The 25,106-nt window shown below is 52.4% G+C and overlaps 2 protein-coding genes across 4 annotated transcripts in view; both read right to left on the reverse strand.

The window, feature by feature from the left end:
• PLXDC2 (plexin domain containing 2) overlaps positions 1–25,106 on the reverse strand; it is a 786,648-nt gene that overhangs the window by 203,829 nt on the left and 557,713 nt on the right. The gene's annotated exons all lie outside the window — the stretch shown is intronic.
• LOC140847790 (kelch-like protein 29) lies at positions 15,480–19,111 on the reverse strand. The gene is made up of 2 exons (XM_073229116.1): positions 18,897–19,111; positions 15,480–16,104 (listed from the first exon to the last, which is right to left on the reverse strand). Exons 1-2 carry the CDS (start codon positions 18,952–18,954, stop codon positions 15,533–15,535), a joined length of 630 nt encoding a protein of 209 aa, XP_073085217.1. The 5' UTR covers positions 18,955–19,111; the 3' UTR covers positions 15,480–15,532.

The raw sequence follows: 25,106 nt of genomic DNA on the forward strand, positions 1-25,106 counted from the left end.
CACACTGGGCATCCTCAGGGCTCGACCTGGGCTAGGTACGGGGGCATTACAGAGCAGGGGGGGCTATGGGCAAGGCTCTGGGGCCAGACAGCACTGGTTTCCATTGTGAGTCTGTCCCTAGCAGTTGGGTAAACACGGGAAATGGCTCCATGTTTCTGAGCCCATTTCCTCATCTGTGAAATGGGTCATAACAGCAGCCACCTCAAGGGGTCACTGGGGAGAATACATGTGTCAGCATGTGTGGCATGCTTAGAAGAGCACCTGGAAGGTAATGCCCTCAGTAAGTGGCTGTCAGGCTGCTCATGTTGCACAACTCCAGGGGGCACCCTTCACATCACAGTCATAACAGATTTCTTTCATTCTTGTGACAATTTTCTGGTAGGTGGCAGGCAAGGGTCTTGAGAAAAGGGTATCTTTTAAAATTCCACATTCAGTTGCTAAATCGGCCAGGGGCGGGGGTGTTCTAAAGTCATTCACTGTTAAGTAGGGGAGACAGACATGAATAGATCATCAAATTGCTCGCTGGTGAGCGGGTGAGCGAAGCCTGTGCGTGTGCTGGGGTTAGCTGAGTAGAGAAGCGCCTCCTCTTCTGGCTGCGGCTGGGGCCTCAGAGATCTGCCTTGAAGATCAGGGCGTTTCAGAAACCCTGGCCTCGGGGGGTGCTCTGGGACAGAGGAGGAGGGGCTCGCTACAGGGGTCTCCTAGGGTCCTGTCTGGACTTTACTGAGATAGGCAAGGCTGTGAGGCGGCAGCATCCCTTTCCTCTGCCTTGGAAGGGAAATGCTGAGTTCCTCCCCCTCCAAGTTCAACTCCACTGTGGGAAAGGCGGGCACATGGGAAATGAATATCCAGACCTCTGAGCACCAGGCTCCCTCGGTCTGTGGAGATAGATTCCTGACTAGCTCATAACTCACCTCCCACATCTGACAACAAGCCTGGCCCGCAGTTTCGGAGGTTGGCCCACCTCCCCTGCTCATCCCAGGGAAAACCCTGCTTTGAGGCTCTGGAAGACAGAGCCCCTCACCCCTGTGCTGGCCTTTGTGGAGTGTGGGACCCTCCATGGCACTGAGCAGGGGAGGGTAGGAGGGTGAGGGGAGGAGACCAAGTGTGAAGGGCCAGAGAAAAGGAGATTATAGGCCCTGGGGTTGGTCGTAATTCTGCCTCTACAAACCTCCCCAGGGCCTTTTACCTCAGTGCCTGATGACCCCTGAGGGCGTCTGTCAGGCAGATGAGAGGTGGAAATGCTCTCTGCGCCTGGGCTGCCAGGGCCTTGGAGCCAGAAGCAGGACCCCAGGGGAGGTGGATCCTGCCAGGTGGTGGCCAGTCCCCTCCTCCCGAGGCCCAGTCTTCAGCGCTCCAGGGGAGCCCAGGACCAGGGGAGGAGGAGATGCCAGCCAGGCCTCCAGGTAATTCTTGAGGCCTCACTGGGACCCAAGCTCGCTCCCACAGAGGGCTAGTGAATTTTTCCTGCTCTGCTGAGCTCCTTCAAAGATATCAGCACATGGTTAATCTTCCTTCTGTTCAGAAATGCAGAGTAATTTGCCCGAATGGGGATTTCTGCATATTTATACTAATGTATGTGTTTAAAGCTTATGAGACAGGGAATTGCTGAGAGATGTCCATTAGCAATATATACAGGCTGCAATTATTTCTTTATGGTGTGTGGTTTGACTGCAGACTATATTATTTCAATGGAAGTAGCAGGCCTTGCCTACTGTGTTTTCTTATGTGCCCAAAGAAATCAATAAGAATAGAAGAGAAGTGAGAAGAGGCAAGAAATAAAAGGACTGTCACTTTTTAAGATTCTGGGAGCCCTGAATACGCTGCTCCAGGAACTGCCTTGTCCTCAGAATCTAAATGCGTGCATCCAGCTGGGGGGAATTCAGTATGTTTAAGAATGTGGATGAAAACTTGCAAACCCTCCGGAGGATGGAGACAAAGCTCTTAATTCATTCACCCCAGGATAAGCGGGTGGGGGGTACCCTGTCAGGGACAAAGAGGAAAAGGGAACAAGAGGTGTCCTCAGAAGACCCCACTTCTGACTTTCCACCCCAGAACTGAAGCTGAGACTGCAGCTTTTGGTCTGGAACAAAATAAGCCTCAAGCCTAGAGGTTCACAGAACAAGGCCTTCTGGAATTTGCTTGGATTCTGGTTGAAACTCAGCTTTCTCCCAGGGGATGGGGTGGAAGAAACGACTGTTTCAGAACCAATGAGCTGACACAGCCCTAGTCTGAAACCCAGACGGACAGACCCGCTGGGGATGTGCAGTCAGTGGGCTCCCAGCCTGAGAGGGTGTGGCCAGGAAGCCAGGGGAGCTCCTCCCACCGGAAGCCCATTCTCATGCTCACCTCAGCAACACCTCAGGGCCCACCAGCTGCTCCTGGCTTCTCAGCCGACTTTCTATCTTGGTGCTCAAGAACTAGAGGCGGATGGAAATCCTGTGCACTCTGGAAGAATGCTCTCAATTATCAGCCACCAGAAGGAACTCACTGAACCTAAAGGTAGTCCCCAAGATGCAGAACTGTCCTCAAGGGCCCTTTGAATAAGAAAGGCCAGACATGCCTGGTGGAGGAATGCAAATGAATGATGTTTGATGTTATGCAACAGAGGGGCACGAAAAGACCATGACACCTTCCACACCTTCTCCTGGAGCTCCGATGGCCCCTGGTCCTTGCCCTGCCTGCCCTCATGTCCCTCAGTCCTCCCAGTTGGTCCTCTGCACAACTGGTGACTCTGGGCAGCACCACGGGACCACAACTGCCTCCTTCCCACCAGCACCTGCCATCTCATGGCCCCCACAAAGCCCGCATTCATCTGCCACCTCGACTTCCCCTCAGTGGGAGTCACATTCTTTTTCAGCCTCAAAATAGTTCCCTGAAGTCAATGCTGACTTCTCACTGCCTTCTTGCACAGAAATCTTTCCCAAGAGGTGCTGGGGTCCAGAACAGGGGCAGATGGTCTCTTACTTTTTATAACATGGCCAGTTTCTTGAAGTGAAGAGCTATAAACACAAGTTTTGCCTTCAGCAGATGTTCTGTGGGCACAACAAATACAACTTTGTGCTCTTTAGCAACTGTGAGCCGCATTTACTGGGGAGGAGACTGAAATTGGGCAGAGCATTGGTGCATATTCGGGGGGCCCCAGGGCCATGGTGTGGGGGTCCCTGTTCAGTCTGCAGCCAGACCGTGTGTTTCCACTCAGCCAGTTCCAGGTCTGCACTTCCTGGAAACTGTGTCTGCTCACCTTCCCCGAGCCTAGCAACCACCCAGCACCAGTTCTTCCTGCATACTGGACATTTTTGAAGGACTGGCAGTCTGGCTGTGTTCTTGTGAACCAATCCCAACTAATCCTGAGGCTGGGACGGAGGCTGAGGCCTGGAATGGGCACTCTTCAAGAGATCCATGTTTCAGTTTCATCACTTTCTCCCTTGGGCTATTTACCATGAAGCTGTCCGGTCCCGGTGGCTGTACTGGGCTGACTGGGGGATTGCCAAGGACAAGAATGGGTGGCCAGACACGACATCTGTTGAGCTCCCAGGGTGCTGAAGGTGGTGTTATATGTCAGCAGGAAGCCCAGCCAGAGCTCTGTCCTGGTGGCCCCTCATCCATGTGTAACAGATGCAAGGTGTCAATAACTGCTTCTAAGTGGGTGTGCTGCTCTTTGGTAGATTTCAAGAATTTCATTCATTTAAAAGGTCATAAGCTCATTAATAGACCCCGTTAGCTTCAAAGACGTATCACCTTTGCATGGAATTGGTGGGATGCATGCTCCATTAACTCTTTGTGGGATGACTGGCTCCATTAACTTTACAGCACCGGCAGTACTTTGTACAAGGTATGGGCCGTATAGCAACAGGAAGAATCTCCAGGGCCGCCTGACTCCCAAGCTCCAGTGGCTTCCACGGTGGCCAATGCGCTGTCTGCAGCTTCTTCAAAGGGCCCAAAGTCCTGGACAGATTGAGCCTGGGGATTAAGTCCACCCACCCATCCATCATGCATCACTTTTGGAGATGAGGCGAGACTCTTAAGAATCATTAATTTGTATTGATAAATATCAGACACATGACTTTAGGAGGCATAAAATGGCCATTGTGGCCCATCTTTTGCCAAAACGTGCCTTATGACAGTAGAGGCTGCAACTGGAAGCTTTGAGGTATGATATGGTGGAGAGGGAATTGGAGGCAGGTGGTTGTGATATTGACTCCCACTCCCTCTCTACCACTTATACCTGGGCAAGCGTCCTACCCAAAGGCCTTGGTTTTCCATCTACAAACCTGCCTCATGGGGGCAGCTGCCAGGATTAAGTACAGAGTGAATATATAATGACTGTAAAACATCCACAAAGTGGATAAGGCTAGATAAGGCTGCATCTACCAGCACTGACTGCCAGTCCCTGGAAGGGTGTCTGGCCCATACTGTTAGGGGCCTGCTTTATAGTCCAAGTTGGTGTCCTTACTGCAAAGACCCAGGGGGAAGCCACACATCTCCTTCACTCTCTGGGATGAATGACATTAAATTAGGAATCCTCAAGTCATTGCCTACACCAAAAACACCCTGCCTAAGAAAGCTGTTGTTTAGTCTGAGAAAGCAATCATTATTCTCATACAGAAAAAAGGCCAAGAATATAGGAATTATTTTTGGATCAATCATAGTTTTTCAGACTTGCCTTTTCATATGGCCAAATGGACCAGGTGCCTTCAGAATCACCATAGGGCATTTCCTAAACTCTGGGGCTTCCCAGGTCCTCAGCAGCAGGTTTTATCTGGGGTTTGAATGGAAAGCGAGGCATCCCAGACATGCTAACTGGGTCACCATTTTGGTTCTGGAAGGTACTCTGGACTAAAGTATACAAGTGTGGTGGACCACTTCATGTTCCCAGGAAGGAGCTGGGCTCCTTAAGTGGACCTCAACTTACTGAAATAATACTGAAGGGCAATTTTTTGAAAGCCACAAATTAAATAACAGAAACAAAACCCACCAATATTTATAGAGACCTGGAGGGCAATGCTGTGCTCAGGAAAGCGCTGAACCAGCCTTTCCAGAAGTCTGCCCCTCCCCGCCAGCCCCACACAGCCTGAGTCAGAGAATTTGTCCTTCTTATCTTGCCCTTTTCTTCCTGGACCATGTCTCCTCCCAGTCAAGCCACCTCCCAGGGCCGTCGATAACCTTGCCCACTGGTGCCAATGACTTGGCCCCCTGCAAGTGTGCATGTGTGGGGTCCCTCATCTCCTCCCATTCACACCTGTGGAGCTGGTGTCAGCGAGCACACTGCCCCTGTGGGATGTGCTGCTCTGACATAGTGGCTTGGCTCCGTGCGCCCCATGGGCAGGGCCTGGAGAGGCAGCCCGGCACACGCTGAGTCTAGTCTCTGGTTTCTGTCTGTGGGACAGAGAAGGCTTTCAGGACAAAGAACTCCTAGCAGCAGATCAAATAATTATACAGGGTACCTAGGCAGTGGGAGCGGTTTCACAGGGGATTTTCCCCAAGTCAGTTTCTTGGGGTAATATGGTATCTCGGTGACACCTCTGAACCTCAATTTCCTCAGCTGTAAACTGAGGTAGGGGTTTTTAAATAACTTGAAGGTAATATGCCCTGCTGACATTCACTCTAGTGGGGGCTGTGGGATTGGGAGGATGGAAGGGCGGGGAATGGATTGTTGCTTAGGAGTAAATTCTCACTAATAGGGGTGTGTGTGTGAGTTGCTTAAGAAAGCCCAGCTTGGGGGTGGGGTGGGGTAGGCTGGGTGGGGACATCTAACCCCTAGACTTCAAGAGGAAATAATTTTTAAGAACTCGGTGGAAGGGTACACTTTCTGCCATAGCCAGACTACAGGGGCAATAGGTGGAGAAATGAAGGGAGGCTTTCTAGAAAGGAGTGAGCAATAATCTTGATCCTGATGAGAAAGAGCAGGAAGGGGTCTGCAGAGAAACCAGTGTAGTGGATTGTAGGACTTTTGAGGGTTTTTTTTTTCCTTTTCTCAGTTTGGGTTTGTGTGTGTGTTTTACAAAATAAGTCATGATCATTATAGAAAAGTAAGAATATCTACAGTGTGATGCTCAAGACCAAGGAGGTGACAGTTCCCTCTCCCCTGGGCTGCCCAGCCTGTCACCTGGTATCACTTTAAAAGGCACTTTGACAACCTGGAGCATGACCAGGAAGGACACCAGTGTGGTAAAAGAGCTCTTCACAGGATGAATAACTGAGGTCACTGGAGACATTTAGTGTGTAGAAGGGGAAATTCTGCCATCTTCAAACATCTGAAGGGCTCTCTTGTAGAACAGAGACCAGCTCTGCTCCTGATGGCCCCCAAGGGCAGGACCATGAGAGTTACGGGAGACCGTGCTCTGCCACTTAACAGGATAAACCGTCCAGCGACTGGTAGCCCTGCTTAGTCCCCAGTGGTGGGGGGCAGATTCTTGCTTCTGCTAGGTGACTTCTGGGACACCTCCAGGCAGGAAGGGTCTATGGAAACAAAAAAATAACCCCAAATGTGGAGGATTCTAATAATGGAAAATAGAGCCAGTGCTTAGCGAATAGGTAACAGAGGGAGCAGGTTATAGGTGAATTATGGTAAAAATAGTAATGGTGCATGTATGAAAAGATTCAAATAGCTATAAACCACTGAAAATATCCACAGTTAAGTCCTACATTGTAACTATATAGTAACTGTGCATGTGGTAAGGGCCTACCCTTTCCATTTGCCAATCAGACTGACATGTAGCCTGCAATGTACAATGACCCGTGTCCCCCTCCGGTTCCTGTGTTGAAGCCCTACCCTCCAAAATGACTTAATTTGAGATAGGGCCTGTAAGGGGTTATTAAAGGTACATGAGGTCATGGGAAGGGACTCTAGTCCAACAGGACTCTATCCACATAGGAAGAGGAAGAGACCAGGGGTGTGCACCAGTGGAAGGCCACGAAGACAGTGAGAGGTGGCCACCTGCAAGCCGAGGACAGAGGCCTCAGTGGAATCCTGCCCACACCCTCATCTGGACTTCCAGCCTTCAGAAGTGTAGGGAATAAATTCCTGTTTAAGCCCCCCAGTCTGTGGCATTCTGCCATGACAGCCCCAGCAGACTCATACAGAAGGTGGTGAAAAACTGGGATGTGTCCTCGGAGACGTGGAGCTGGGACAACACTGGGAGGTCACTTGAAAGATGGGAGGAAAAGGCAGTGAGAAGCCAGTGGGCCAAACCAGACAGTTGACAATGTACTGTGTGGCCATTCAAAGGCTGCTGGGAGAGCTAGAAAGTAAAGAGCATGTTCTTGGTGATGTGCTGATAAATGCCTGGGCTTTCCTCTAAGACAGCTTTCTTTTTTAAAAAAAAGAGTTATGCTAAGAAATCAGGCAATGACAACTGTTTCAATAGATAGTGACCTTCCGGCCATTTTTTTCTTCAAGCAATTTACACGATGTTTTGTGTTCCTAAAACACTTATGCGTGCATTGTTTCTACCTCTTACATCTCTAGAATCGTGAGTTATGCTCCTGAATGGAATGTAATTTCAATCAAATAAGTTCTCATTAAGTCAGTGTCGTGCCATGTTTTCTCCAGTTTTGTTTCAAGGTTCGAGGTTACCTCCCTGTCACACGGGGACAGGCAGCTGGTATGCCACCCCTTTGTCTGGCTCTCCCCTTCTCAAAGTTCATTCCCAGTCTCAGAAGCTAAAACACCCTAGGGGGCAGCCTGACTGGATATGCATTTCTTAGCAAAGACAGCATTTGGTGTATGTCTGAGTGGTGATCAGGCAACAGGAGATTCACCACTAACTCTGTGCACTGTCACACCCAGCCAGAGGTTAATGGCCCTCAGGGGTTTCCTACTCAGATCAAAGCCCCTGCGGACCAAGGGGGTCTTCAACTTGCAAGACCAGAATGGCCTTGGGGACTGATAAACTGGACTCCATCCTAAGATCCTGGGTCCTTACCCGGCCGTGACTCACTGTGAAGGTAAAAGCGGGAAGCTGGAGGCACGTCCAGGCTTCCTGACTTTGTGTGCCAAGGGGTCAGGGACCCTACTTCTTGGGCCCTTAAGTGTAAATCACTGGCTGAGCCTGTCTCAAATCAGGTGGTTCCCATGAGCTATTTGAGAAGCAGTGTGTGCATGTAACTCCAGCATAGATGAATCTATTGAGAAATCATAATTCTGTGATGCTGTCACTTATCTTAAGCATTTTTCTCTAAGATCTGGCACTACATAGAACTACTTCTCTTCCGCTCCCCTCCCCTCCAACATTTGCCTGCTTTTAGAAGCCCAGTCCACATGGAGCTCTCTTCTCCAGCACCTGAACCTCTTATTGCAGGCATTCCCTGGTCTCTCCAAGTGGACTGCAGGCTCCTTCAGGGAGACCTTCCCAGCACCTGGCATGGTGTCTGGAACACTGTAGGTGTCACCAGAGGGCCTCACATCTAGTAGGAGCCGAGACTTGTATGGAGCACAAGCATGGGGTCTGTAAACAGTAGGTGCCTAATACTACACACATTAGTGCTCAATGAATGTCTGGAGGTGCAGCAGGGAAGGAGGTGACATGACTCAGGCCCCAAGTGGCCTCTGAGTGTCACTGATCTAGAATCTAGTGGTAATCTCTGCTGGCATCTGTGCAGGCCACCACCCCTGAGAGAAGACAGGGCTTGGGTCCAGGGTGCTGACTTCCTGTGGGTCAGTGCCATTTCCTGAAGCCTAAGGAAAGGGAATGTTCCCTCCCTTTGCTCCTGTCTGAAGATCCCTCTCATTCCCATTGGTGTCTTGACTCCTCTGGCCCTGCCTGAGAGCCAATTATGGCCAGAGCAGGATTTCTGACCATGAAGATGCTCAGCAGAGATTTGGAGCTGAAAGCCCATAAGTTTCTCCCAGCTCTGTGTGCTTAGCTCAGAGAGGAGAGAGCACAGGGTGCCTCACTCTACCTGCGTCCTGTTGAGCAGTAGGTCCCTGAGAGGGGTGTGCACAGGCAGGGGTGCTTTTTTACCTGCTCTGCAGATGACACCTCTGGTGGTCTGGCTGCCTTGGCTGCATCTTTCTGCTTGCCTGGTTCACTCATCCTTAAACGATCTGTTAACAAAACCGTGAAGCCCTGGACACCCTCCAATTAATGATTAACAAACCCCTTGAGGACAGAGACGTATGGAGGGGAGGAGGGCTTTCTGAGCCAGGGCTGGGGCAGGCAGTGTCCAGGTGAGGAGGAGAGACTTCGTGTAGACGGCCTTTCAGATTGCATAGGCTAAGACACACGCTGCTCGGGCCAGGGTGTGTGCTGGGGCTGCGGCTGGGAAGGGAGGTGAGGGTAACAGTGGGCCTGTGGCTTTCCAGATCTGTGTTGAGGGTTTTACCAGTCAGATTATGGAAGACCTTGCTTTAGAAATAGTGACTGTCCTGAGCCACAGGTGCTCCGGACAGTGTTTCTTCTTCAGCGTTCCTTAGAATTTACTGCACCAGCAGTGTCACAGCAGCTAATGTGCTGAGCTTGCTGTGTGCCAGGCACTGTGTTAAGACTTTACGTACATTATTAAATCCTTAAAGCACAACTACTATATCTCCATGTTACAGATAAGGATCTATAAACAGGCTTAGAGACAGCAGTTTTCTAGTGCAAGTTCACTGGGTTAGTGGGGAGCAGAATTTGAATCCTACCCAACCAGTCTGGTGCAGCATCTGGGCTCCTGGCCACCTTCCGTGCTGCCAGCCACATGCTCCTCACCACGCCCTCTGCCTGCAGCCTTGGTTGGATGGTCTACAGGAGCGCCATGATTCTATTTGTCCCATCTGTTGATTGGGCCCTGGGGGAGGACCCCTGCACTGGCCTTGGCACCCTGATGACCCTCACAGGATGCTGAGAGCCCCTGCGGGTCCATAGGAGGTGCCCTTCCAAGACGAAGAGCTCCTGTAGTTATGGGATGGGTCTCAGTAACAGCCTGTTCCTCCAGTTACCATGGTGACACGGCAGTGGGAGGAGGCCATTTCCTTCTGGTCAGAGTGCACCCCTGGGGAACTAGCTCCTTGGAACACCATGACATTGGCACGATCTTCCAAGACTTTGGAGGGCAAATCAGCCCTTGGCTTTGCCACGTTACCCTGGACCTCTGAAAAATCACAGGCTCTGAAAGGTGGCCCTGGTACTGCTAGCGCACATCATAACAGCCAACACTTGTACAGTGGTTAGGATGTGCTAGGCACCGCTCTGAGGGCTTTACGTATGAAACTCACAGCAACTGTAAAAAGTAGCTTCTACTGTTGTCCCCTTTATTGCTAAGGGAACTGAGGCAGAGTTTCAGACACCACAGGCCCTGGGGCATGTATTTTGGTGGAGGAATTTGGGTACATGAGGAACTTGGAAACAGACCTTCCTCCATTCCCAGAAGCACAGGTATGGGGAGGGTGACCAGCTCCAGAGTGAAGTCCCACCCTGGCACTTTCCTATATGCTCGGGGCCTCGAGTACCAACCTGCCCTCGCCACAGAAAGGGAAGAGGCAGTGGAAGGAAAGCCACTGAACCTGGGTGGGTAATTCCCAGGGCTGTGCTCAGTGCCTTCATTCATCCGATGCCTCCTGTGCATCTCCCAGTGCCGTCCGGGATGGCGTCGGGGCACATCGGATTGGGATGGAGTCCCTGCTGTTCCAAGCGCAGTTGGAGTAGGGGTAGAACCACACAGAAGTAGGCAAACTGTATTGCAGGCAAGGCACTTGGCTAAGGCGCACACACACTGGGACTCCAAGGGGCTGCCCGGCAGCCTGCGAGTGGAATGGCAGGTGATGAAGGCAGAGGCAGGTGGCAGCCAGACCCCGAGGCAGCATGTGAGGGGTTGAGCACAGTCCTGAAAGTAGCAGGGGCTTGTAGAGGCATCTCACAGGGAGTGACAGGACCTGACCTGCCTCCTGGCTGCATTCTGGACCGGAGGGGATGCCTGTGGGCCTGGAGGCTATGATGTAGGTCAGAGGTGATGGGGGCCTGGAGGGGGAGTGGTGCTGGGGACTCGGGGAGGAGAGATGCAGAAAAGGAGGAATCAAAGGAATTTTCAGACTCAGGGCAGAAGGGGAATAAGGGTGGGTCAAGGACAACTCGGGCTTTAACTCTGAACTCCTTGGGTGGGTCCATGATATCATTTCTGAGACAAAGAGAGGAAGAGGGGCTCCGTGGGAAGATGATTTCAGTGTGGACAGTCTGTGCCTCTGGGCCAGCCAGGTGTGGACAAACAGCTTTATCATGTATTTCCAGCTCCTCCCAGAATACTGAGGTGCAGAGGGAGTAGTGAGCTCTGGTGTGTCAGTGGGTGGGGCGGGGACTGATGAGATTTGTGCTGGGCTCCACAGCCTGGAAGAACAGTCCAGAATACCCCTACCAGGAAGGTGATGAATGCCACTCTGTTTAGGGATGGGGACATGGCAGTCTCATTAAGCTGCCTGACCAGGGGCTGCCAGCTCTGTAAATGAGCCTGGGCTTCTTCCATCTCCTCTGCACTGGGGAGGGGGTCCTGCTTTCCATTCCTTTAATAACTTCTCTCTCTGGATCTCTCCAGACCTGGCACCAGTGTTGACAGGAACAATGGTTTTCAGTGTTAAGAGGGCACAATGCTATGTTCATGACAGCTATCTCATTCAACCATCTTCTACATCAGATGAAGGTGGTATTGACACCCCATTTTAAAGACGAGGAAAGGGAGGCTCTGAGAGGTTAGGAGACTTAGTCTAGTCACACAGATGCTCATCATGCCTCATAGTGTCTTGACCAGATCCTGTGTTTGCCATTTGTGGACACTGGGCAGCTGCTGTCCAGGCAGAAGGCAGTGTGAAGACAGAGCTCTACACGTTGGAGATCCAGGGGCAAGAATGGGAAGGGAAGAGATCTGGACCCACAGATAGGGGCTGCACACACCCCACGGCATGGCTCCTGGCCCTAGGGATCCTCACGCATCCTCACTCTAGGCCCATGAAATCTGAAGGCAGAAGAGACAAGCTTCCCCATTTCCAGTCAACCTGGACTTTGCTTTCTGATTCAGAAGCAAGTGGGAGCAGTACAGCCTGGCTTCCCTCTCCCTGGACATGCAGGTGAAAATGCAATGACCTTTCCACAGCTCACCACTGGGCCCGGGGGTCTAGGGCTTTAAAAAAAAGAGGTCTCTGGCCACCCTCTTAGCCACCAAACATGCTCTGTGAAAGGAGGTAGGGGATAGAAAGAATGGCATCAGTAGCCTGTACCTCTGCTGAGATACACACCAGCTGGGCTCACGTGATGCCTGTACAGTGACATTATACTTCGAGGTCTCACAAGACCTGATTTGACCCTACCTCTGCCCATGGATTAGCTCAGGGTTTCTAATCCAACAAGGCAAAGAGCTCAGGTATTTTATAACAGGATTCAAATGAAACTAATTCTTTTTTCCTCCCTTATCACTTTGTACACATGAAATCTATTTTAATTAGATTTTGATATATAATCTTAAAAAAAAGAAGTCTTACAGATTGCTCCCACTCCCAATTGTTCTTAGAGGAAGAAAGATTTATCTTGTAAGTTTCTTAAGAAAATCTATATGTGTTCAATGCATTTAAATAACACTCATTAAAGTGAACTGCATGCAAACCAGCTTCTCTAGTCACAGATGAGAGACAATCGCTTGACTTACTGTAAGTCAGAATGCATTTCCACACCACCTTTATGTCTCAATTGGTTAAGTTTTAAATTAAAGTCCCAGTGCCCTTTTTGGGAAAGCAGACTAACATAGCCCCAACTGAAATTTCAGCTCAGTCAATTGGAAGATAATTACAAGAAACAAAATGTGAAATTTTAAATCAGGGCACTAATGAAGTCTAAAAATATCGGTGGCCCATCCCTTTGGCTGGCAAGACCTGTTCTTCATGGAGGGGCTTTCTCCATAATTACCCAACCCCGTGAGAGGCCAGGTTGTCACGTCAAACAATAATAGGAAAAATCTCAGGACTTTAATGAGCTAGATCTCAGGGAGTTCTATGGCGAATCTTATTATAATGCTGGGCAAGCTTTCAAACAGAGAACAGGAGAAAAGGAAAGCTCTTTTTTTTTTTTAGAGTGGAGCTCTGACTCGTGTTGATGCCATCACGCAGTGCCTCCTGATTCCCACTAGGAGCTAGCTGTCTGTCATTTACGAGTGTGAAATCAATTGGGCTTTGGAGATGTAAAATCCCCAGGGGCAAAATTAAAAAGACCCAAATCTAAACCCACGTGGTCTTGTCAGGAATATGATTTTCACATGGCAAGTTTCGAAGATTTGGTTTCAAAGTTCGGATTTCTTATTTTAAAAAAAAATGCCGTTGTTTGACATTAGATCTGACAGACAAATTATAGCTTTAGCAATTAAGGCTTTTAAAATGAAAGGAGAAATTACTTAAAAAAAAAAAAACCCCAGCCAGGCTTGCGTTTGAAGGCATTAGTATATACATGCTTCATTGTCTTTCTTCACCGCAAATATAAGGGAATAGATCAGCTGATGAGGGCCGTAAACAGAGAGGCGAGTTAAATGAGATTTCTGCGGAAGCAGCCAGCTTGTGGAAAACTATGGAAATCAGCACGATGGACAGGTCACCGGTTGTCACTAACCGGATCTGGGGGGAACTCACTGGCTCAGTAGGAGGTGGGGCCGTGGACACTTCCTGGGCCCACTTCAGCCCCGGCCCTCACCTAACATTGAGTCTACTCTACAGGGGCTGGAAAAGGGAACCCCAACATGGGCCTTCTCTCTTCTACCCTTCTATCTGCAGGCTTGGGCCCACCACAGAGGATGGTTCATGCCCTCTAGCCCCACAAAGATTCTATAGGCACAGCTCTACAATGGCCTGGTGGCCCAGTTGCACAGGGGCCAGCAGGGGCCTATCTCTACCACCTGTGTCTTCCTGATCATATTGGTTCAGGTGCCTGACAATGATGAGAGGCACTTATGCCCGAAAGCTTTGGGGAGGCACACCCCAGTTCTGTGCTAAGCAACAAACCAGGGACTCAAGTCACATCTGGGCTAGTTACCAGTTACCTATGTGCAAAGAACAAGTCTTTTTCCTACATGTGTATTTGAAACTTGGCAGATCAGCAAGGCCTTTCATCAGTCCTAGGAGAACCCCTGGGGTTGGGTTTTGCCCCTCATGGGAAGCCAACCCAGTGCCTCAGGCTTTGGCATAGTCTTGGGAGTGGCTGGGACACTCAGTGTCCAGTATGTCAGAGTTGGCAGCATATGAACTGGTGTAGGTTTTATTGTTAAAGGGAGAGAGTGCTTAACCAAAGCAATTCAAACCAAAAATCAATTTAGTCATTTTTTTTAAAAAAGATCTTAAACAAAGAGTTTACCAGAATTTAGATGTAATTTTCTGTAATTTTGTCATTTAAAACTAGTGCTGATTTCCAAAACAAAGGCAGTTGGGGTGCAATCAGATTGGGAATTAAACCCATTGGAGATCTAGACACGGCTTTGTTGTTGGGATGCTTGACAAGGCCTGAAAATTGCTCAAAAGGATAAAGATAGAGACTCACGGGAGCAGGCAGGAAAGAACGGCTAGTTGCAGTCATTGCTCTGCTTAGAGGCAGGGCCCCCGAGATGCCATCGCAAAGGCTGTACCTGGGGATGCTGAGAAGTCGTGCCCAGAGGTCCACACTTCTTAGGGCCATTTACTCTCCCCTTTCAAAGGCGGCCTGGAGACCCCAGCAGGGCAGAGCACCCACTGCGTCCCCTCCTGCCTTCACCTGGGTGCAGACCTGGCTGCCGCCCCTATCCGCTCAGCAGGAGCAGGGGCCTGGCTGTCTGGAGCTCTGAGGGAAGGCAAGTCGGGGAGATGAGCCCCACCAGCATCGGGTCTGTGCCCCCTGCCCTCCTGCCCCCTTCTGCACTCCAGCTGGACAGACCCTCAGACAGGCCAGGAGTGAAGCCTGTTTGCTGGTGCCCTCGGCTCTGACCTCAGGCAGCGGCTCACCCCTCGGGCTCTGTTCTCAGGGATCTGTCCTGAAAATCGCCTTGGGGCTGGGGAAAGGGGTTAACTGAAGGTCGGGCGAGAAGTGCTGTTTCCTGGAGCCACACAGAGCCACTTTTGGGTCCTCACGCAAAACCTTCAGGCCGCTCAGGTGGTCTGGGAGTGTCTCCTAGGCACACCTGAAGCCCGGGGGCCGCTCCTGTCCAACAACACGAGGAAGGTGCTCTTTTGGGGAGGGACACGGCTCACATTCCGAATGTGCTGATGGGTGGAAGGTGGAGAAGGCCCCCTGAAGGACTGTTCCATGGAGGCCTGAGAAGAGCCAATGGTTCCTGCTCATTCCGTACTTGGTCTGGCCTTGGGGTCAGTGGCGAGAGAGGCTTGGACTGGAGGTGGAAGGGGCCTGGACTGTAGACTCCGCCCTCCCCTCCTCCTCTCCGGCTCACATGTCCTCGCCTCGCCCCTCCCTCCCCTCTGCCTCTGTCTGGGGCCGGGCTGTCTTGGGAGGGGGAGGCCCCACTGAGGCCTCCAGGTCGGGGGAGGCCAGGGAGGAGCTGTCGGCGAGCACAGGCCCTCAGGAACCACACTCCTGTCTGAGCTGTGCCGTGGCGATCACATGGGGGCGGGGCACAGACGTGGGCACACAGGGAGCAGGTGGCACCAGGACTTACCTTTGGGGTGCCCGGGGTCGGTGAACCCATACTTCCCCACGCCAATGGTCCGTAGCATCTGCAGCCCCTGGGCTGAGTTGGTCGTGGGTGGCCCATTGGTGGTGGGGGCATTGCTGGGGAGGGCGGCAGACGGCTGGGCCAGCGGTGGTGGAGGCAGCAAGGGCCCTGCCATGTGGCCGTTGCTCACAGCAGTGGGTCCTGGGCGGGCCACCTGCCCCATTCCGGGCAGCGTGGACATGGCCAGAGGTTGCGGGCTGGCATACAGGGCCTGGGCAGGCATGTTGACCACCACGCTGCTCAGTGGCTGGGAGGGTGGCTGTGGGAGCGAGTAGTGGCCAGGCATCAGCGGGAGCTGGGGCCCCACGCGGGGAGGCAGTGAAGGGGTCACCCCAATGACCGGGGCCTGGACGTTCACAGCAGGGCTGAAGGTGGGAGGCTGGGCCACTCCACAGGAGTGTGCGATCAGGGTGGGCTGGCTTCCGGCGGCCACCGTGGTCACCCATGGCCCTGTGCCTGCAAGGGAGATGGAAAAGATGTCATCTGCTGGGTGTACATTCACTCGGCAAGCACCGACTGCCTCAGGCCCTGGGCTGGGCGCCAAGGTCACCGAGGTGGACAAGACCCCTGAGTCCGAGGATGCTCAGATCAGGACCCTATGGTTATGGTGGCACAGGGTAAGTGCTGCTGGTATGAACAGACAGCTGTGGGGGCTCAGAGGAGGAAGCATGATCTGCCCGGGAGAACCAGAGAGGCCACAAAGCAGAGAGAAAAAGCAGTCACCTTCAAAGTGATCTGGGTTCAAATCTGGGCTCTGCTACTTGCTAGCTAAGAGCCTGGGCAAGTTGCTTATCTTCTCTGAGCCTCATCCTTCCCATCTGTTAAATGGAACTAGCAACACTTGCCTCATAGGTCCCCGGGGAAGAATTAAATGAGGAAAATATATTTGAAAAACAAACAAACAAACCCAGCAGAGTGTCTGGCATGTGCATCAAATGCTCCATAAATGTTGGCATTTTTGCTTTCTGGAGAATAGCTGTTTGAGGGAGATGGAAAGGAAGGTGTCTTGTGAAGATAGTAGTTGTTTGCTGGGCAGGGTGAGAGCACAAGAGCCAAGCAAGGCAGGAGCAGGAGGGGGAGCAGGGGTGGCGGGGGGAGGCCAGTAGGGGCTGCTCTGCTCGGCCTTGGTTGGGGACCTGCCTCGGTGCTAAGCAGCCTCTGCAGGGCCAGCCCTGGGGGAAGCAAGGGAAGTCCATTTGGGCTCTTAAGGAAATGGTGGCTGAACAAAGGTATCCCGACAAACCTCCTGAGACCTAATACAAGGTCCAAGGCCAGCTGTGAAGAGCTCAGGCAGGGCAGGGCCCAGGGTGCACTGAGTGGAGCTGACATTGGGGTGACCTGAGCAGGCTTGTGAGTGAAGCCAGAAGGTACCGTGTCAGGAAAGGCCACTGGGGCTGCCTCTGAGCTAATGAGCCCCGGTCTAGGTCTCCATCACCCAAATGCCATTTTGGCCTCCGTGACCTCTCTGCGTGGTAGTGTGAACCGCGGGAGGGAAGGCTGAGCAAGAGAGAGGGGAGAGTGGGCGCCATGGACCCTCAGGACCCAGCCCCAGAAGCTAGAAGTGGGGCTGGGCCTCCCTCACAGAGAGGGAGGGCAAGGCAGGGCAGGAACTGTGATGGTGGGGCGACCATCAGACCCCCAGAGGGCACTGTCCCTGAGCAGTTGTCCAAAGGCAGAGCCAGTTAGCATGGCACTGGACTGCCATGCCTGGAGTCAGACAGACAACGTGGCCATTCTGGTTCTGCCCCTCGCTCGCTGGGTGGCCTTAGGCACAAGCTTCCCCCTAACCACTTTGCTCATCAGCAGTGGGGCAGTAATACTGCCAACTTCACAGGGTTGTTACGAGCGTCAAGACAACACCCAAAATGAGGCACATAATAAATATGCAACAAACAGCTCTGGTTTTGATAACAAGAGAGGTTGGAGAAAACAAGAGGCTGATGAATGTTGGTGAAGCAGCACCAGCAAGAATGGGCTGCTAAGGGGTATTGTCCCCAAGCCTGAAGAAGAGGACGTGGTATCAATGCAGGTCAGTTTGGCATCTTAAGGACAAGGTATGTTATCCTAAGCTCAGTTCTCTCCAGGATTTGCCAGGGAGCCTGGAAAAATGCATCAGAGCACAGTTGGTAAGATCTCAGATAACTTTGTAGTGAAGATACAGAAGTGCTGTGCCACGGAGGTGATTGATTAATGAGCTGCGAATGGCCCAGAGGAGCTGGAGACCTGAAGGGAGCTCTCTTCAGATGTGCACCAAGCCCTGCTCACCATTTTTGCCCATGATCTGGATGACGACATGGGAGATATCCTAACCAGAACTGCAGGTGTCATAATGCTGGGAGGGTTAGGCACAGGTCAGCAATGAGAGCTGGAATCTAAGTGATCCTAAGAGTCATATAGGAAGATGTTGACAAATCTTGCCCTTGGGTCCCCACACCCAACTGACTAAGCCAGACCGTGAGGGGCTGAAAGGGGTCAGAGCGGCCACCACGAGTCCTTGGGTCTTACTGCCGAGACAGCATGTGATGTGGCTCCTGGCATGTGAGAAGTCATCTAAGGCCTCAGTGATCCAAGCAAAGGAGGTACTGGTTAGACCACCGGGGGAATCTTTGTGCTGGGTTCTGGGCCCTGAGGGATGTGGAGAGAGGTAAAGGGCCTGGAAGCCACAGGCTCTGGGGCATGGCTGAAGGACTTGAGGTGTTTATCTTGTCAAGACTTGGAGGTGGAGGAGTGGGGTCTCCAGAGATCTGTAGGACTGTGGTGTGGAGCACCAAGCAGATGTGTTCTGTGTATTCTGGGAGGACTGGGGTCAATGGGCAATAACAGGGAGGGCTTTTGTTATGGTTAGAGCTATCCAAAGAAAGCCTGGGAGCTGAAGGAGGTGGCAAGCCCCCAATCTTGGGCAGAGGGAGCATTCTGGTTCTCATTAACTATTGGCAAGGCAGAACCGCACTGAGGTTTGGGAATGACCATTCAGAATAACATGGAGCAGATACAGATGCACTCATAATATCAGTGTAGCTCCCTGCCCTCCCCAAAGCTTCCTTGAGTAGCAGAGAAAGGGGTAGAGACACAGTTACTGCCCAGGGAATTACACGCAGTGGCCCCCCCAACTCCTGCGCCCCCAGCCTGAGGTCCTGGCTGCTGCAGGCCTGTGGGGCAGGACTCCCCGAGGAGCTAGAGCACCCGGAGGCCTTTCATCCCTCCCAGCGCTGGGTGCAGGTGTCTCTGGCTGCCCGAGAAGCACACACCTGGATTGTCACTCTTCCTCATCTGTTTGGAGGGCAGCTCATCAGTGTCCCAGGGCATGGACTAATTGATGGGCGTCTGCCCCCACCGGATGCTGGTTGTGAGTCCCTGGGACTGATTGTCAGCTTTGGAGATGCCAGAGGCCTGGGGAGAAGCAGAGCAGGAGGGTGAGCACAGCCTGGCAAGGGTCACTGCCCTGGTGCCCATCCCCCAAGCAGTCTCCTGCTGCCTGATCCTTGGGACCAGGAGCAGAGGCCTGGCTCCCACCCAGTCCACTGGGAGATCACAGGGCATTCCAGTACAGTGGGAGCAGCTGTGGCCTCAGCTAAGTTCCCACCCCCAGGAGCACCCACCCCAGTGCCACCCCAGCCACCCTCTGCAGCCACTCATTCCATCTGTGCCAACACAGAGGAAAAGTATTTTGTGCTGTGAGATGTGAGTATCTCCCAGTCTTAGGATTGTTAGTAATCCACAATCATCACGGTCATGTGCTGGGCACCAGCCGTGTTCTCAGCACTGGCTCAGTGCCACTAGGTGTCCAGCCCTTTGACATGTGAGGGGATAGTTCTTCAAAGTGCCACCACTGGACCCCATCCTGACTCCACACCAGCCTCTGAAGCCTCAAATGTCCCACTCCATGGGAGGTGTTGGGAGGGTGGGGACCAAGGCCTGTGGAGGGCAGCTCAGGGCAGGGAGCACCTTCACCAGGACCCTCAGTTCCTTGATGCAGAAAGGAGGCAGGCCCTCTGCTCCAGGCTCTCACTCTTTAATTTGGATATTTAGATAAATGAGAAAGAGAACCTCAGGAAGAAAAACAGTAGCACAGCACTGGTCTCCCTGAGCCACAGTCTCATGATGGAGTATCATATAGTCATTAAAAATCACGTTGACTGATACTCTTAATGAGATGGCCACAAGCTTAGACTACAATGTTAAAGGAGAAAAGCAGAACATAAACAACACAAGTATAACCTCACCATATAAAACAGTATGTACAGGAGGGAAAGAACATTAGCAGGGATGTTATTCTTGGGTGAGAGTCAGAGGATTACAGCTAACTTTTATTTTCTTGTCTACACTTTTCTGTATTTGCCGAATTTTCTCCTATGGCCATTACCATGATTTATAATAAGCAAAAATAAATAAATAGATAAATTTTTAAAAAAGCCCCCAAACATGTTGGAGAGCCCAGGACTGGGATTACTGGGATGCGAGGGAGGGTGGGTCTCAGCATTAGGGAAGTTTTCAAAGCTCCCAGGTGTGCATCTGGAGCCCAGCCGGGTTTGGGGTGAAGGGCGAGGTGGGGTGGGGGCAGATGGCTGCCCAGCAGGGACAGCCACAGAGAGTCAACAGAGCCTCAGGGAGTACCTGCAGACCTCCCTCAGGTGAGGGCCATGCTCCTGTTGTCTTCCGATGGAAGCTTCTGATGGTCAGGCCCCCTACCAGGCCTCACTGACCAGTGGGACTGTACTGGACCCACACCAGGCTCTGGGGGGAGGTAGTGCAATAGGAGGGTGGACAGCACTTACTGGGGTTCTGATGCATAACACAGTTGACAAACAGTGCTTGCATTTGGGCCTGCTGGGAGGAGTGGAGCCGTACCACATTAGGATCACAGGCTGCACTGAGCTAATTGCATTAGGCTGCACTTTATCTCTGGCCTGCCTTTCAGATGCCGAGCTTCTGTGCACAGAGCAGGAAACAAAGGAAAAGAGTTGAATCTCCTGAGGAAAGAACAATTCACTGGACAAGCTTCCTTATCAGAGGTCTCTGCTCCATTTCTGTTTGTGGGACAGATGGGAGCTGGGGGTGGGTGAGGGAGGCTGGGACTTAGCCACACTCACCGGTTGTGGACAACAGCAGGGCTGTACAGTGCTCTCTAAATAGCTTCTCAGTGTGCTCTGTCTGCAGCCCCCTCTGTATTCCCAGGTTCTCCAGGGTGCTAGGGGGCTCAGAGGTGTGGAGGTTGCGACCCCCCACTGAGAGACTCCGAGGAGGAAGGGGCCTGGATGACGTTCCATTCAGGGCCCCATTTGGGTGTGAGGTTTGGATGGGGCCCCAGCTTCCTCACCAGCACCTCCTTCACTGACGGCAAGAAACCCCTCCTGCTGGTAGGGGGCGCTGCAGCCCCTCCTATTCTGGGCGCCTCCCAAGCCTGGCAGGTCTGGTTTCCAGGGTCCTCCCCTCACCACCATTCTCCCCGACTGAGTCCGCCTCGGGGTCCCAGCCTGCTACCCTGACAGGGTAGGAGAAGGCTCGGGAAAGTCAGAGGCCCGGCCCTGGCCCTTGCAAGCAGCCATTGCCACCGTAGAGGGGGTTGGGGTCTCCTCCCAAAGAGTGGGTAACTAGGTTCTGAACTCTCAGACTTTCGGAGTTCCAGTGTTTGCCCTAAAATTGGAGGAGTCCTTGAACTTGAAAAACTGCACTTTCTCAAGGGCGCAGGCCCTTGGTTCCAGAACACTTCTACCAGCTCCTCTGGTTAGAGGAGGATGTTCTGCGCATGTGCTGGTTAAGTTGGTTTGTTGAGTAAACAAACCGTGGCCCCTGCTCTGTGCCAGGTCCTGCCCAAGGCCCTGGGGATATGGTGACTGGAGCTCAGCCCTGCCCTCAAGCCGCTGCTCCCAGCGGAGTGGGCACTCAGCTACCACATTAGCCTCCAGAAGGAAGCTGGCAGTGCGCAGGGGGCGGGCTGAGCAGCTGCAGCCACTGGGTGCAGCTGCAACCCTCCTGCTGTCTGGCTTTGTCTATGAATATTACAAGCAAATTCTTCTGTGCAGGAAACTGGTTCTGCTGTAAGAGGGGAATAGTCTTTTTTCTTTTTCTTTAGGGAAGACAAATAAGGCCACTGTTATTCTATGCAGCACTAGCAACTTCTGAAGCTACGGGCTACTTGCAGTTGAGGAATTTTTATTTATTTTATTAAGATAATGAAACGAACATTCTTCCTCCACTCCCTCCAGAAAAAAACATGCCCACTTTGCTGAGGTACCTGGGTTCCCAGGTGAGTGAGGACAGCTGCCGCTGGCGGTGTGAGTCAGCCCCGCCTGCAAAGGGCTCTGGGCCCAGAGGAAACGTGATCTCTAGAGGCTTCTGGGGAGGAGATTGCATTTGGGTTCGTGGCTCCAGTTCTGAACTCAGCTCCCGCTCAACCTTTCTTCCTTGGTTCAGAGAGCCCCAAAATCTGCAACTTCGCCAAAGGCTTGCCAGGCTGCCCCGAGCCCGAATGCCAGGCCTCCCCCAGCTGAGTTCCATGTCTTGCCAGGGGTCTGCCGACCCTTAGAATGCCAGGCACCAATCAGTAGCACAGCGCAGGCTGGGGAGGAAGGCAGGTCTGAGGGAGCCTCCTCCGGCCCCCTCCCACTGCCATCACTGCACCTCAGTGAAGCCCCCTGGCCACCTGGCCTTTCCCCAGTGTTCCTGGCCATGCTGCTCCTATGACATGATGGCACTTGGCAAAGAGACAGATGAGGAGAGTCCTTCTCCTGCCGGGCACGGCAGAGTGGCCCTATCTGCCCATCATCTGGCTGAGCAGCCTTCTCTCTGCTTCCCTTTAATGAGATGCTAATAGGATGCATCATTAACACAGCCGCTTTTAAACCCTAAGCTCTTGTAAATTTTCAAAGGTCACATTTTTACGGTGGCTGACAGCATCCTGCTTTTTTCAGTGACTGAAGAACACTAAAGACCCCGATCCGTTATGGATGAAGCTCTCTGGGAGGCGGTGGCATGGGCTGGGGACCTCCACTCTGCAACAAGCCCCACAGGGCCTGTGGGCTGTGCTCTGCCAACTTGGGGAGACCCAGTTACACGTCACCTGCAGAGCTGCACTTGGGGCCCTGCTCCATTTAGGGTAAGGTGTGTGGGGCTGCAGGTGGCACACTGTGCAAAGATGCCTGGAGGTGAGGTGAGGGGGCTGATACCGCTCGGGCCACAGAGGAACTTCTCCCCCAGAGCACCATTTGCTTACCAAGGCAGCACACTCAAGAGGCTGCAATAGCCCAGATGGGCTGCTGTTTGCTGACTTGTTCATCTAGAGGGTACACCTTTTTCTACTTGCTATATCAGCAAGCAGCATCCTGGGTAGTCAGGAAGGTTTGAAAGATGACGCCTCACTTGTTCTCACCCCTTGCCCTGTGTACACAACGATCCCAGTCTCAGCTCATCACCTCTCAGGGCCTGTAGTGGCCATGTACTGGTGGGCCAGCTCCGTGAGAGCAGGGATCTGGAATGGTGTCTGGGGAACAATGAACGCACTAGGGCAGGGTCTCTGAGCTATAGCGTGGCCAGCAGTGGGTGCATTCATCACTGTTGGGTTTGATGAATACATGAGAACACAGAGCACAGTTCAGCAGACTGAATGATGTAGGTAATAGAGCAGAGATGTGACAGTGTTTGGTGCGCCTGGGCAATGTGGTACATTTGAGTCCTCTCACTGGGAAGAGGTTTCCAGACTGTGGGGGCCTTGTGCACTGGGGCCCCAATACTATTGCCTGGAGGCTGCTGGAGGCTGCTGACGCCCCACCAGTGTGCCTGAGAGCACTGGAAGATGTGGCATGCTGAGGTCCCCTCCTGCCTCGTGGGCCCCATGACACAGCCTCTTGCACTGTTTGCCTAAGGCAGTCAGAAGAGCTGAATCAATGGAGCCTGGAAGTCAAGGAGCGCTTCCAGAAGGGATGGGGCTGGTGTCGGGCTATGAAGCTAGGCAGGATTCAATAAGGCAGATGGATTTGGACCAAAGCAGCCACCAAAGGTCCCCATAGCAGCTAGTGCATTTCCAGCCTAGATATATTGGACAGAGCCAGGCTCCATAGTTCAATTTTGGGTTCATGTGGGCCTCCACTCAGGGAGACAACAATGCCAGCACCCATGTCCCTCTCCTGCCGAAGACCCTGCCTCCACAGACAGGAATATGCCAACCTCAACACGTCTCTCACTTGTGTGGTGCTGACAGGGCTAGCGGGGACTGCCTTCTGCTGAGCGTCACTGTGCATAGCTGGCCCAGCCCTCAAAGCAGTGAGACCCCTCCTCTCAAGGTTGCCCAGAGTTCCCCAGTCTCCACCACAGTTTAACGGGTCTGACAGTACTTCTGTGCTCACTCTGGGCCAGGAGCACCTCTGGACACCAGCGCATAGTGATAGTCAAGGCTCGGTTCTTGCCCTTGAGGAATTTACACCCACAAGATGGGATGTGGATGTGCCTGTACCAGGGACCTGCAGGACAGCACAGCCTGGGAGAATAGCCACAGGAATGGTGTGACACTATGTGGCTCTGGGCAAAGCCTTTTGAGAGGACCCACTCAAGAGACTTGCCTTGGTCTCTTCTATCCTCCAGACTAGACCAGTGATCAGATGAATACCACCAAGTGACTCTAGTCAACACTGTGGGAGCAGCAGATGGTTCAGCCAAGCCCTCACGGTTTCTGTGCACAAATCTGTGAGATATTATGGCATGTTGATTATAGCCACTTAAAAAAAGGGATACACAGTCTACTGTGTTTATTGCAAAATGGCAAAAGATTGAAATGTCATTTGTTGTTGCTCTTGACATATAAATGCAAGATTTATATGTATTCCTTGTGTTCCACAGAGGGTCAGGAGTGGCAGAACTGTAGGGGGGACTGTAATTACCTAGACGCTAAAGCTACAGTTAGTGCAGCCTCTCCCGGAGCACACCCTAGCTGCGTGGGGGTGGGAACTGACCTAGCCTAGTGAAAACTGAGCAGCCACAGGGAGGACAACAGCAGTGGGCATCCTGGGGCTGACTACACTCTGAGCTTGGTCTGCAGCCTCATTTTTGCCTCAAGACTCCTGTAGTTTCCACCTAATTTGGGAAGGAAAAGCTTTGGTGTGACACCCCCTCTGACACCTCTGGCTCTGGATTCTGAGGGCCCTTCTGATGAGGGACCGCTGCTCTGGTCTACACCCTGCAGTGCATCTGACTGCCTGACTCCTCTTGCTGTGGAAGCCAGAAAACTTGCTCTGCCAGCTTCCCTTGCAGCTAGAGCACAGGCATGCGCTTTGCTCAAACATGCTCGGGTGAGATTTCAGTCTGGAAGTTGGGCAGCCCGAGGAAGCCAGCACAATCCTGCGTCCACACTCTGCCCATGTTGGTGGCAGAGGCACGTGGATTTGGGGCGGCATGCAGATGGTGGAGGCTTAGGTGCCCTGGGCCCAGCATCAGTGGTGAATGCTGTCATTTCCTTTTTCTTCCTC

The sequence above is a fragment of the Manis javanica genome, chromosome 2 (genome assembly GCF_040802235.1).
Source record: "Manis javanica isolate MJ-LG chromosome 2, MJ_LKY, whole genome shotgun sequence".
In the NCBI taxonomy this organism is placed as follows: domain Eukaryota; kingdom Metazoa; phylum Chordata; class Mammalia; order Pholidota; family Manidae; genus Manis; species Manis javanica.